General features: G+C 52.2%; 1 protein-coding gene across 2 annotated transcripts in view; it reads left to right on the top strand.

Annotated features, from left to right (window-relative positions):
* ALK (ALK receptor tyrosine kinase) overlaps positions 1-14,495 on the top strand; it is a 736,910-nt gene that overhangs the window by 695,827 nt on the left and 26,588 nt on the right. The window contains exons 14-23 of one of the 2 annotated variants that reach the window (XM_016948281.4): positions 231-362; positions 1,480-1,624; positions 4,875-5,057; positions 6,274-6,372; positions 6,869-7,021; positions 8,375-8,479; positions 10,404-10,590; positions 11,324-11,414; positions 11,523-11,587; positions 13,110-13,239. In XM_016948281.4, coding sequence (XP_016803770.3) covers positions 231-362; positions 1,480-1,624; positions 4,875-5,057; positions 6,274-6,372; positions 6,869-7,021; positions 8,375-8,479; positions 10,404-10,590; positions 11,324-11,414; positions 11,523-11,587; positions 13,110-13,239 — 1,290 coding nt within the window. Of the gene's footprint in view, positions 1-230; positions 363-1,479; positions 1,625-4,874; positions 5,058-6,273; positions 6,373-6,868; positions 7,022-8,374; positions 8,480-10,403; positions 10,591-11,323; positions 11,415-11,522; positions 11,588-13,109; positions 13,240-14,495 lie in introns of those variants that run through there. The other variant, XM_063789190.1, reaches the window with a different exon arrangement.

Consider the following 14,495-nt stretch of genomic DNA (forward strand, 5'->3'; position numbering starts at 1 on the left):
GCTCTCTCTCTCCCAGTTTCTCCTAGCATTTTCTGTCTAAGCTATCCTTGTGGTCCTTCCCTAACACTGCCCAGAGTGACAGTTATTGGTATATTTTTCTGCCTCCTCAACTCAACTGTAAGTTTTTTGAGAGAGAGTCAGATCCTGTTTTTAAGCATAGAAGTTCTGTCTGCTGCAAAGTGGAGAACTCCGGTTTGGCCACAAACCTAACGTGCTTTTTGTTTCTACAGACAAACCAGTTAATCCAGAAAGTCTGCATTGGAGAGAACAATGTGATAGAAGAAGAAATCCGTGTGAACAGAAGCGTGCATGAGTGGGCAGGAGGCGGAGGAGGAGGGGGTGGAGCCACCTACGTATTTAAGGTATGGTGTGTGCTGCCAGATTTCCACCAGTTTCCTGTGCATCTGTGATGTCAGAGCCTCATGACAGCCCTGGGATAGAAACACCTCAGATGCTGTTATCCCCACGTAAAGATGAGCAGGGCCAGGTACAGTGGCTCATTCCTGTAATCCTAGTATTTTGGGAGGCCAAGGCAGGAGGATCACTTGAGGTCAGGAATTCACGATCAGCTTGGGCAACATACCAAAACGTTGTCTCTACCAAAAAAAATTTAAAAATTAGCCAGTTTTGGTGGCTTGCACCTGTAGTCCTAGCTACTTGGGAGGCTGAGGCAGGAGGATCATTTGAACTCAGGAGTTCAAGGCTACAATGAGCTGTCATCATGCCATTGAACTTCAGCCTGAGCAATAGAGCAAGACCCTGTCTCTAAAACCAACAAAAGAATTAAAAAATAAAGATGAGCAGACTGAGATCCAGAGAGATATAGAGTCTGTCTGTCCAGGAAAGGGTAGAACTCTTCTCTTACTGATACATCAGCCCAATTTCACCATGCACAGCCTTTGCCATCCTACTTTCAGAGAGTCCCACTGTGCCCTCCTGGACCAGCTCTCTGCCCTAAGGTGGACTTTTCTGACATCATCACAGCCAGGCCAGAAACTGAAGACAGAGGCCACCTGCTAGGTCCTCTCACAGGACTGTGATGCTGAGGGCTTAATCTTGAATCTTTGGGGGTCAGAGTCAGAGACCTCTAAGAATGAGGGAGAGAGAGCATAGAGAGACCTGCTTCTAATCACCAGCATCCAGACCTCTGAGGCCAGTCTAAGGAGCTTCTGGAAAGGGGCTAGAGGAAGTAGAGGAAGCAGCCTCTAAGATCAACCCCCACCTCCTGGTATATATATTTTGCTCTTGGTATACAGGTCTTGCTTCTCTGGTTGAACCCTGACTGATAGAGAAGCTGGCGGAGCCAATGGGCTATTGTAACAAGGGTTCAGAGCCTGCAAACCACCTCAGACCACTGAGAGGTCACCAGGTCACCCCAAAACAGCAAACCCTCAGTCAGGTTGAATTTACCAGAGCTTGGGGGGCTCCAGGGGGAAGCACAGCTTGGTTTCTCAATGTGTGAATGTCTCCCCTGGTCAGATGAAGGATGGAGTGCCGGTGCCCCTGATCATTGCAGCCGGAGGTGGCGGCAGGGCCTACGGGGCCAAGACAGACACGTTCCACCCAGAGAGACTGGAGAATAACTCCTCGGTTCTAGGGCTAAACGGCAATTCCGGAGCCGCAGGTAAAGCGCTGCAAGCGTGCCCTCTCCCAGAACCTCTCCCAGGCCTTCAGCTGGGCCCCGATGCCATCGCATGCCTGAGGGCATCTTAGTCACTGGCACCTGGGATGCTAGGAGCTCTGAATATTGGTACCGATATCCAGGGAGGGAGGGCAGGCAGCACCCTGGGAGCCCTGCAGGCCATCTTGCTGACCTGGAACTTGGACTTGTAGAAGGTCACTGAGAAAGTGAGGCAGGGAGCAGCCGTCAATCAGCCAGCTGGCCCTCCCTGGGTTTTACCAACGTGCAATTGTTAGAGCCTCCCCCTGAGATTCCTTCTTGCTCCAGGGGCAGATGGTCCCTCCAGTTAGGATGTGAGCAGGTGAAAAAAATCTGGGCAATGTCAAGCCTCCTAGACCCCCATGGTACAGACCTCCAGGCCCTGAGCTGCCAGACCCAAGCGTATCCCCGCTGGAAAACCTCCTACTTGACTCTCCACGGCTGAGCTCTCCTCCCTCATTAATGGGAGCCAGAAGCACAGAAATGTGAGACAGGCAGGGAAGAGAGTGTCAATTCCCCGATTCCTCTAAAGTCAGCCACCCCTAAAGACAGAAAATGCAATTCCTTTCTGTATTTTCCACACAATCAGACTGTGGGAGGATCTTAGAAGGCATTTAAGATTTGGGATTAATTGAAACAAATGTGCAAACTGTCTCTCAATTGAGAGACGGCTAGAAATAGAAGAGTAGAAACAGTCATGGGTCCACCCTGAGGTTCTCCAGTGACGTTTGCAGCACCGAGGCCCAGCACCCGAGAAACCCTGAAGCACCTCCGCCTCTGTTGCACATGTGCTGTCAAAACAACCTGCAGGTTTCCAGGCAGATACCATTCCTGTTTTACAGGAGAGCCAGTGGGCTCACCAAGGCCTGATGACTTTTTTTTTCTCAACATGGCCGAGCTGTTTAGTGATGGAGACTTTTTTTTTTTTTTTTTTTTTTTTTTGAGACGGAGTCTCGCTCTGTCACCAGGCTGGAGTGCAGTGGCACAGTCTCGGCTCATGCCACCTCTGACTCGCAGGTTCAAGCGATTCTCCTGCCTCAGCCTCCCGAGTAGCTGGGATTACAGGCACACGCCACCACGCCCAGCTAATTTTTGTATTTTTAGTAGAGACGTGGTTTCTCCATGTTGGCCAGGCTGGTCTCAATCTCCTGACCTCAGGTGACCCACCTGCCTCGGCCTCCCAAAGTGCTGGGATTACAGGGGTGAGCCACCACGCCTGGCCAGACTCAATTCGTATTTTTAAAACACCGTTGTTCTGATTTTGATATGGGTTATTTTCCTTTCCACATATTTGCTCGAAGGCTGCAGGACGGGTATGGGGTCAGAAACCTCCTCAGCTGGGGGCTGAGCAGGATGAAAGCACAGCGCATGGTCTCCGCCCATCTCGTTCTGATTTATTTATTACGCACTTGCTCACAGCTGGGCACAAACACCAGCGCCAATTTCTGGCCCCTAACGCGCCTAAGGGGCCTTCTCTCTGCCACATGACAACAGCCTTGACAGGCCCATACCCTCCCCTGAGAGCAGAAGGGAGGACGGCGAAACAAACCCAAGCTCAACACCCACCCCTGCAGGTTTCATGGCTAACAGAGTCCCCCCAGCTTGCCTGATGGCCTCGCCTCAGCTCTGCTTGTCCCCATTCTAGATTCAAGCTTGTTCCTGACCTCAGCTTCATTTTCAAAACCTGGCTTCCTCTTTCTAGCAAGACAGTCATCCCACCTACAGGTCCCTCTGGGTCCCAAGGAATCTCGGCCACAAGTGCTTCCAGAAACCCTGCCAGGCCGGTTCACCCGTAGGGTTCTGGCAGACACACACACTGCTGTTTCTGCCTTCCACCATCAATTTCCAGGTCCCCAGCATGCATCATCTGCTGCAGCAGAAAGGGTTTTAGGGTTTTTAGAATACAGCCACCCTTTCCTATCCATCAGTTCTGCATTCACGGGATTCAACCAACCACAGATCAAAAATACTCAAAAAAAAAAAAAAAAAAGGATGATTGTGTCTTTACTGAACATGTACAGACTTATTCCCTAAACAATACAATAACTATTACATAGGATTTACCCTGTATTGGGTATTATATGTAATCTAGAGATGATTTTTTTATAGGAGAATGTGCAAATACTATGCCACTTTATATAAAGGGACATTTATTTTGGTGTGATGGAGGGATCCTGGAACCTCCACGGATACTGAGGGACAACTGTAGATGTCTATTCAAATGTCCTATGGAACAGTAGGCATAGGGGATATCCTGGAATCTCAAAGGTTAGCAGAAGAGATTTCTTGTGGTCAACCCGTGGCTACATTCAACCTCGGCTCTGTAGATAGCTTCCTTTGCAAGAGCCCAAAGCAGCCCCAGGCATTGGGAAGCACAGCCCTGAGGCTGCCTTTGTTGCCAGGGTATCGTCCACCGACCAGGGCTTCTGCTCCTGACCTTGGAGCAATTCCTGAGCGCCTGGCCCTGGAGAACCTCTAAGCAGGCTGAGCCGAGGTGTGAGGCTGTCTGCACGTGTGTGTTCTGCCTCTCGAGCCCCTGACGCTCCCCACCCCTGGCAGTTTGTGGAGCATTTCGTACACTCACTGTCTCCTTTGAGCTGAACATCAACCCCATCAGGTGGGTCTTATTATCCCCAAGCCACAGGTGAGGAAACACAGGCTCAGAATGGGGCGTTCTTCCCGAGGGTTTCACAGACAGCAACGGGCTCTCTGGTCAGCCTAGTCCAGGATTCCTGCAAGGAACTTTAGTGCAAGGTTTTGACATGTGGCTGCTCAAAGACTGGTGAGTCCCTTTTCTTGTTAGGACGGGAGGCAGTTAATGAAATGAAGGTCCAGTGCTACGGGGCTTGGCTGACATGAAGAGAAGATAGAGGAACGAGTTTAGTCGCCATGCTGCCTGTCTGCCCACCTCCCCCCATCCTTAACCAAGCACAGCCCCTGCTTTTGAGCCAGAGAGTACTGGTAGGAAGCAGGGGTACAAGGCACGCTCTCATCTGGGTGTACTCAGCTGTGGCCAAACAGGTCTCCTAGGGCAAGTAGCCTCCTGGTTTTCCTAGTGTGGATCTGAAGCCCCCAGGCCCCACTGAAGATGGGCCCCGGGAGCTGGAGCTGGTGCAGGCGCCCTCCAAGGCGTCCTGCATCCTGCTTCTCAGGCCAGCATGGCTAATCGAACCTTGCCAGCATCCTCACGCAGGTTCCCTATCTCTTCCCGCAGGTGGTGGAGGTGGCTGGAATGATAACACTTCCTTGCTCTGGGCCGGAAAATCTTTGCAGGAGGGTGCCACCGGAGGACATTCCTGCCCCCAGGCCATGAAGAAGTGGGGGTGGGAGACAAGAGGGGGTTTCGGAGGGGGTGGAGGGGGGTGCTCCTCAGGTGGAGGAGGCGGAGGATATATAGGTAAAGATGATTCGTGTTCAAGGTGTCACTCCCTCCCCGCTTAGTCCTAGGCTCCTCACCTCCCTGCCCTGCCCCGCCCTCCCCTGCCCTCCCCTGGCCTGCCCAAGTGTGGACTGTGATGTGACTGCACGCCTCCCTCTCAACCTGCCTGGACCAGCCAGAGGCAGGGTGCTGGCTTTCGAGCCAGCATCCTGCCTCCAGGCTTCCTCAGCGACAGCATCAAGATCCCATGTGATTCTTGATCTCCCCCAAAGTCTATGATAAAGAGGCTTTGGCTTTCCAGACTAGTCTCTGAGTCACCCATAAGGACTCCCCCAGCCTCCCTTGGATGGCCTGGCCAAGCCAGCTCCTGAAGGGGCTGGTTTGTGGTTTCATGGACTCCTTACTCCTGCTCCCTACCCCAGCCCACCAGCTTCCTGAAAGGCGCCGCTGTGCCTGCTGATGGGAGCTATTCCCGAGGGCAACTGCAGGCAGGCTTAGCCCAGCCCTTCAGCAAGCAGCTGCCCATTGACCCCAGCTGCCTCGTCTGGGCTTCAGAGCACAGTCAGCAGAGCCTTCTGAAGCTGAGAGGCTGGGAGACGATGGCTCCCCACTCCCCACAGATTAGGACGAATGCATGCATGCTCTGTGGTGTTCGTGTCTGTGTTTTGCATTGACACTGTGTGTAAGATGCTTGTGTTAACCACATGCTCTTCTTTTCCAAGCTGGGTGGGTGGGAGGAGCCCGAGGGGGGAGCCCAAAGATAGCCCAGCCCCAGATGAAAGGAGGGACGGGAGCCTCAGGGCACAGGGGCTCATCTCCCGCAATCCACACAGCCCGCCACACCCCAACCCTGACCCAATGGGGCTGGAGAGCAACTCTTCAGTGCTACCATCCTGACCAGTCCTGGGAGAGGCACCATGGGCATATCCCAGCCTGGAAAGACTAGAACTTTTTGGACTCTTGCTCACATTAACCACTTCTTAGTGGGCTCCCGGCAGAGTGGGAGCTGGCCTGGACTTGAGGGGAAATTAGCCACACACCCAGCATCTACTGAGCCAAATCCCACATGCAGCCTCTGTGCCCTGAGCCTCCCTTCCCTCCCCGCATCCCTGCCCCTGAGGTCCCCAGTGACCCCCTAACTTTGGCCAGAGCTGCATGCCCCACTGATGTGTATGTGTGTTAAGATTTTGGCACCCACCCCCCATGTTAAACTCTGCTCTGGTTTGCTACTCAGGCGGCAATGCAGCCTCAAACAATGACCCCGAAATGGATGGGGAAGATGGGGTTTCCTTCATCAGTCCACTGGGCATCCTGTACACCCCAGCTTTAAAAGGTAGCCTCTCTGCCAGGCAGCAGAACAAACTTGCTTAGGTCAGTCCTCCCACCAAACTAAAACCTCAGAGTCTCTGACCTGTATCCAGGACACAGAGGCACAATTATGGGTCCCTGGCAGGCAAGCTTCCTATGGCGCAGGTCACCACATTTTCTAGAAGTCAGGATGTGTGCTTTAATATGAATGCAGAGGCAGAATCCTAGGAAATGTGACAGTAATAGCCCAATACCTGTACCAGCCAACCTAAAGATCATGTGTGTGGGCTTCTCTCCACCACTGACTCAAAAGCAAACATCCATAGACACCCATGCCCGCTGCCTCCGCTGCACTCTCTATATGCACAGGAAGACTCTTCTACACAGTTGTGCTTCCGGTGGCTATGGGACCTAGGAACAGGGACCAGAGCACCCACAGTGACCACCTGGAGACATAGTACTGAGGCTGGGAGTGGGGAGGCAGGCTCGGCCCAAGACTGACCCTCCCTCCTTGTCACTAGTGATGGAAGGCCACGGGGAAGTGAATATTAAGCATTATCTAAACTGCAGTCACTGTGAGGTAGACGAATGTCACATGGACCCTGAAAGCCACAAGGTCATCTGCTTCTGTGACCACGGGACGGTGCTGGCTGAGGATGGCGTCTCCTGCATCGGTAAGGGGGCAGGGCCAGGGGAGGCAGAGGGGCCCATAGCCTGAGATTTGGCCCATGACCACAAATGGTTTCTGGGTTCCAGGACACCCTGGATTCGGTTTTGTAAACTTTCTGTCCCTCCCCTACCTGCCACAGCTCGAGTGCTCTGACCACTGTGTGAAAGGTGGGTCATGGCTCCTGAAGGAGTCTTAAAAATCCTCTACTATAGAATAAGCCCTCTACCACCCCCACCGAGGGGCCATCCTGCCTCCACTTAAACATGCCCAGTGACAGGGATCTTACTGCTCCTAAGGTGCTCTGTTCCCTTGGGCAGTTTCAGAGCTGGAGACCTGTTGCCTTAACCTTCCTCTCCTAGGTTTCCTTACAGCAGCAGCTGTGCACGTGCAGTGTTTGAAGACAGTGCTCCCATTCCCCTCCTTTTTTTTTTTTTTTTTTTTTTTTGAGGCGGAGTTTCACTGTTGTTGCCCAGGCTGGAATGCAATGGTGTGGTCTCGGCTCACTGCAACCTCCACTTACCAGGTTCAAACGATTCTTCTGCCTCAGCCTCCTGAGTAGCTGGGACTACAGGCGCCCACCACCATGCCAGGCTAATTTTCATATTTTCAGTAGAGACAGGGTTTCACCTTTTGGCCAGGCTGGTCTCAAACTCCTGACCTCAGGTGATTCACCTGCCTCGGCCTCCCAAAGTGCTGGGATTACAGGCGTGAGCCACCGCACCTGGCCCCATCCTCCTCCTTTAACTCTTCTTCAGACTAAATAACCCATTTGTTTGCAGCAGTTCATACAAGATGCAGTTTTGCGTCTCTTCCCCCGCCCCACCAGTGTCCCTCTTCTGCATGTGTTCCACTGTCGATGTCCCTTTTGAAATGTAGTGTCCAGTACCAAGCACGATACCTCCGTGTGGTCTGGCCAGCAGAGGGCACAAGACCCCTCCCCGCTCTGAGCCCAGTGCCTCAGGGCCACAAGGAAGTAACTTAGCCTCAGAGGGTGTTACTTACAGCGCACCCTGTTGTTTGGTCACCTGCGGCCCCCCATCTCTTCCAGATCCACTTTCGTTTCACCTTCCATCCTCACCCTATAGTTGTGCAGCTCATGTTTCGAACCAACGTCCTGCCACTGATATTCATCCCTGTTAAATTTCCCTCCACCCAAAAGCTACTGCTAAAAGCCTGTAAAATCAGGATGAGTCTGGTCCTGCTCATGGTCCCCTGAAAAGAAAAATGTGACAAGGTCTCCAGCGATGGGAAGGAGCAAGTAGTTTTTGTCTCAGCGGGGGAGGTTATTTCTGACTTGGGACAAACTCAAAGGAGACCTGGTGTGGTTGTCAATACCCCACTGAGACCTGTCTTCCAGTGTCACCCACCCCGGAGCCACACCTGCCACTCTCGCTGATCCTCTCTGTGGTGACCTCTGCCCTCGTGGCCGCCCTGGTCCTGGCTTTCTCCGGCATCATGATTGGTGAGTGCACAGAGCCCCAGGGACTCCCAAGGGGGCAGGAAGGCAGGACTGAATAGTGTCTCAGGCTGTGCCACAGGTGCCAAGGTGTCACTTCATTATGCTAGTCCCTGGAATTGGGTGGGGTGGTGATTAGGGCAGCCCAGGCCAAGCCAAAACGGAAGCTCCCAACCTTCCCCCCACCAGAGCAGCTGCAGTTTCCTGAGGAGCCCCTGATTCTGCACCTCAGCCCCGTGTGTATCCTCCTGGCTGATCAGGGGGGATGGGGAGCTCTCTTCAGTGTCCATCACGATGGTGAAAGCTCGCCCCCACCCCCAGACGTCACTTCTAGCTCCCACATGCTTCCACTGGCGCAGCTCCTGTTTGGCTCCCACCCTATGTAATGCACTAGCCCACTCTTCTCCAAACCAGCCCTCCACCACCCTCCAGGCAGAGAGATGGGAAAATCGGTTTCTGTGTATATTTCTGTTCAGCCTGTGAGCCAAGGTGAGCTGACCTGCAGGTCACAGAGAACTCAGTGTGGTCCCAACCAGCTCTTACTGCTGGCAGAGACATGCCCAGGACAGATGGGCAGAGGGTTGAAAAGGGCAGAGGGTAAGGCTCTTGAGAGCCCTCGCAGGCCAGGCCCCTGCAGGTGAAGGGATCTGCCGGTAGAAGGGAGATGGCAGCACACACTGTGTCCCCATATGGTGCCATCCCTCAAAGGGACAGGATAATAGGAGCTAACACTTGTTGCATGGTTACTACGTGCTCGGCAATTTACACATTTCAATTCATTCGATCCTCAGGTAACCCTAATCTGATCATGGTCGGTCCATAGAGGAGGGAACTGAGCACATAGCGGGTGACTCATTTGCCCTGGCCCATGTGTGGGGGAGCTGGGCTTTACACACAGAGTCTACCCACTGAATCACAATTTTGTTCTGGCTTCCATGGAGTTTGCCTTCCAGAACATCCTCACATGTGATAATGGTCACTCACATTGGTAGAGCTCTTTAGAATTTTTCAAAACCATTTTATGTTGGTGAATTCATTTCAATGACAACCCTAGAGGGTGGGGAGTGGGAGTGGTTAGGGAAACAGGGCAGGAGTTACCATCCCTGCTTACAGAGAGGGAAACTGCAGTCCAAAGAGGTCCTGTGACCTGGTCCTCATGGCTCAGCTTGTAAGTAACAAGAGGCGGAATTAGAGCACAGATCCCCAGACACCAATTTAGAGATCTTTTCATGATGTGGCTCTTCTCCAACTCTGTGGCTTGGCAGTTCTCCAACTATAGGAAACACAATTGACCAAGATCCCAGCTGCACCCTCAAATCCACTGCTGTGATTGCACTGAAGCTGCCCTACCCAATGGCTGAGCACAGCAGAAATACTAAGGCAGGCCAATTCCTGGGAGTCATGGGACTCCTCTGATGACTGACTTTGGCTCCAGAACCCCTTAGGGCCTTGCTGAAACTTCCTTAGGCTCCATGGCACCCAGGGTGCTTCCACCCAACCTTCCCTCCCTCCCTCGTTCACGTGGGGTCATACTTGCAACACAGTCTGCTGGTTCACCCAGCCTTCCCTGGCTCCCTCCCCATTTCCTCTCATGGGCATTTCTTCTAATAAAATCTGCAGACCATCTTGGGTCTGATCCCATCTCCAGTCTGCTTCTTGGAGGACCCAGACTAACATGACTCTGCCCTATATAATACAAATAATTATTTTCCGTATATCTGATTTTTAGCTTTGCATTTACTTTAAATCATGCTTCAATTAAAGACACACCTTCTTTAATCATTTTATTAGTATTTCTAAGTATGATGGAAAGGTTCAGAGCTCAGGGGAGGATATGGAGATCCAGGGAGGCTTCCTGTAGGAAGTGGCCTGTGTAGTGCTTCAAGGGCCAGGCTGCCAGGCCATGTTGCAGCTGACCACCCATCTGCAGTGTACCGCCGGAAGCACCAGGAGCTGCAAGCCATGCAGATGGAGCTGCAGAGCCCTGAGTACAAGCTGAGCAAGCTCCGCACCTCGACCATCATGACCGACTACAACCCCAACTACTGCTTTGCCGGCAAGACCTCCTCCATCAGTGACCTGAAGGAGGTGCCGCGGAAAAACATCACCCTCATTCGGTGAGCGCCCTGCTGCCATCCTGGGAGGAGAGGGGTGCAGTCTAGGGGCTGTATGTTATCACAGCACCACAGACTCCTCTGGCCACAAAAGGCCGGCAGAGCCCTCCCTATGGGCACCCCTAGCCCTCCTAGGAGGACAAGCCTTGACATTCAGAGCCATGTATGTTGGTTTACATTAACTCCCATAGTTTATGGAGTTTATAAAATCAGAGGAGAACCAGGGCTCTCCTCAAAATTCATTCAGATGTGCTCTCTCCAAGCCTTCCTGGCCCCCCTTCCCTCCAGGGGAGCAGGGGAGCAAAGGGCCCCTCCTCTGAGCATCTAGAGCAACTGTGCCTTCCTCTGTCACTCACTGGCAATACTCCCCAGCCAGTACCCACAGTGATCTATCTCTCTCCAAGGAGCATGAGCCTCCCCCGGGGAAAAGCCATGGCTTATGCACCCCTGTGTCCCTGGCAAATATCAGAGACTCAATAACTACTGATGGAATGAATAAATATTTGGCCATTGTCATGAGTCCCTGGTTGGAATCCTTCTTACCAGTTTTCAGGTGAAGAACTGGAAGCCCGAGATTGCATAGCAAAGCCATGTTGAGGGTGTTACTCCTGAGTGTGTATGTTACCCCGCCTCTCGTGTTTGTCCACTAAATGTGACGCTCAGGCTCAGGACCCCCAGCTGCCTCATTATTGTGGCCTGTTTGACTCTGTCTCCTCTTGTCTTCTCCTTTGCACAGGGGTCTGGGCCATGGCGCCTTTGGGGAGGTGTATGAAGGCCAGGTGTCCGGAATGCCCAACGACCCAAGCCCCCTGCAAGTGGCTGTGAAGGTAAGAAGTGGCTCACTCTTGAGCCTGCCCTTGGCTTGCGGACTCTGTAGGCTGCAGTTCTCAGCTCACAGCCTCCTCCTCCTCCCCACCCTCCCCTTCTCTGCCCAGACGCTGCCTGAAGTGTGCTCTGAACAGGATGAACTGGATTTCCTCATGGAAGCCCTGATCATCAGGTAAAGCCACAGAGAGACACCCTCACCCCAACTCCCCTCTGCCCCCAAAGAACCTGGAGAGGTTTCTAACAGATCGATATCTCCAAGGGAAATAGTGTTGTCCCTAGCATGTCCCCTTTTCTCCAGTAGGAGACTCCGAAACATTCTAGACACTTCTTACCAGAATGGAACAACCCTTGATGGTTGTTTCAGAAACAAAGTCTGTGTGGCCTAATAATCCCACCGATGTCACTGTCTGCAACCAGTATCCCTGCTGTTATCCACTGGTTCTTCTTCCCTCACTTTTTCTTAAGAAATGGAGCATGCTAGACTTTGACAGTACAAGATATAATCTCCCTCCAAGACCCTTCACCAATCCCAGTAATTAATTGTGCTTCTAATATGATGGGAGGCCACCCCATCCTAGGCTCCCATCAGCAGGGCTGAGTCTCAGCTGGCTGCACCTTTTGACTTGAGGCTCCAAGATGTGGATTTAAGCTGAGAGTCTCAGTGCCTATGGCTCCTGAGGGCGTCCGCTGTGACAGCAGATCCCCTCAAGGAGGGGGCAGATGTTTGACCTCAAGATCAGGTGGGGTCTCATGGCCCCCTGTCACACTGGGAAGACTCTGAACGTCCTGACAGGTGGGGGCAGACTGGGATGTCCCCTTGGTGGAAGTGGCAGGGGTAACAAGGCCAGGCAGTGTGAGTGATATGGCTGTGAGGTCTGGAACCACAGGAGGACACACAAAATAACATTTATTTTCTGATGATACATATAATTCCTGATTATGAATAAAACTTGGCAAGTATGAGATTATATTGAAGAAGACCCATATCACTCAATCATCTCACTACTTGGTGGTAACTAACCATTATTATGTTGGTGTCTAATCACCCAGTCTTTCAACACTTGGGGGGCTGTGTATACATGTGTATATGCACACACATGCATGTTGGCCCATGTGGAATTCCTAGGCCCTACTTCCCTGTGTGTCCTAGTGTCCTAAAGGGATCATGTTAACAAGAAAACCCAAGTCTTGGTCCCTCCCATGAGGAATCCACGGGAAACTGATAGACTCGTGAGGCCATCCCCTTTTGCTGGCTCTGTTTCACACGCTGTCACTTGGCAAGTCTCACCCAGTCTCTCTTAGAAGCAGTTGTTTTGCTTCACCTTCTGCCTGAGGCCTTCCTGGGAGAAATCAACCATGAATTCTAGCACCCAGTCCACGCACCAGTATCTGAGAAAGACACTCTCCTGCCCCCTGAGACACTTCCTCACCCAAGTGCCTGAGCAACATCCTCACAGCTCCAGCCACTCTCCTGCAAATGGAACTCCTGTGGAGCCTGCTGTGGTTCTTCCCACCTGCTCACCAGCAAGATTCTGGGTTTAGGCTCAGCCCGGGACCCCTGCTGCCCATGTTTACAGAATGCCTTTATACATTGTAGCTGCTGAAAATGTAACTTTGTATCCTGTTCCTCCCAGTTTAAGATTTGCCCAGACTCAGCTCAGTTAATTTTGGTTACATCCCTCTCTGCTCTGCAGCAAATTCAACCACCAGAACATCGTTCGCTGCATTGGGGTGAGCCTGCAAGCCCTGCCCCGGTTCATCCTGCTGGAGCTCATGGCGGGGGGAGACCTCAAGTCCTTCCTCCGAGAGACCCGCCCTCGCCCGGTGAGTGAGAACCAGTCTTTGCTGCAGTTGTTGTGCCAAGGACAGGAGCAAGGATGGAAGGAGCAAGAGTGGGCAGCCTGGGTAGCAAGTTCCTCGATGGAACCCAGGGTGTCAACTTTAGGCTTGGATAGGGGGGTGACTGGCTGGAAGAGAATGGACAGAAGATAGAGGTAGATGATGGCTGAGCCCCAGCCCCAAGGAGCTTGTGCAAGGCTCCTGCAATGCATTTGTATTAGTCCATTCTTGCATTTATATAAGAACTACCTGACTCTGAGTAATTTACAAAGAAAAGAGATTTAAGTGGCTCATAGTTCTGCAGGCTGTGCAGGAAGCATAGTTGGGGAGGCCTCAGGAAACTTACAATCATTGCAGAAGGTGAAGGGGAAGGAGGCACGTCTTACATGGCAGGAGCAGAAAGAAGGGAATGAAGGGGGAAGCGCTGTACACTTTTAAACAACCAGGTCTCATGAGAACTCACTCACTATCATGAGAATAGCAAGGGGGAAATCCACCCATGGTCCAATCACCTCCCACCAGGCCCCTCCTCCAACACTAGGGATTACAATTCAATGTAAGATTTGGGCAGGGACACAAATCCAAACCATATCCGCATTCTATAGCCTGGATCCATTCTCATGGCCTGCTGACTCTGGAAAACCAAACTAGAGACAAACACAGAGGAGAACTTTCATGACAGCCATGTCGCTACTCAAGCAACTGACCTGGGCAGGTCACTCTGCAGCTACTCATTCAGAGCCCACAGTTCTCATGTCTCAAGTAGGGATAATAATACCTGGACATTCCAAGCGTGTATTTAGGAAGGTGCTACACACATCTTATGGTTAACAGAGCTTGGGAAGTGAAGATACCCAGGGTGGACCCAGGAATCCCAAGCTCCAGCTCCAACTTGGTCATTAGACACCCGTGTGGTTTAGGGCAGTCTTAAACCTTTAACCTGGGTATCCTCACAGGTGAGATCTGAGGATTGGACTAGAACATCTCAAAGGTGGTTCTAAATTATTAAACATAGCACCCTGGGCAGACCCAGAGCCTAGCTGCCCATGCTTGGGTCTGCAGGTCTTCAGCAGGCCCCGGGTACCAGGAACTGGAGCTGAGCAGGCCCCAAGGTTAGGATCCAGGCTTCCTCAACGAACCACTGTACTATGGGGATCACAAGGAAGACTTGCACAGTAAAAGCAGCGGCCACCCTCCCGCTCCCAGGAAAGCAGGGAAGACTGACAGCCAGTGGTTCCAGA

This window comes from Pan troglodytes, chromosome 12 (genome assembly GCF_028858775.2).
Source record: "Pan troglodytes isolate AG18354 chromosome 12, NHGRI_mPanTro3-v2.0_pri, whole genome shotgun sequence".
Lineage (NCBI taxonomy): Eukaryota > Metazoa > Chordata > Mammalia > Primates > Hominidae > Pan > Pan troglodytes.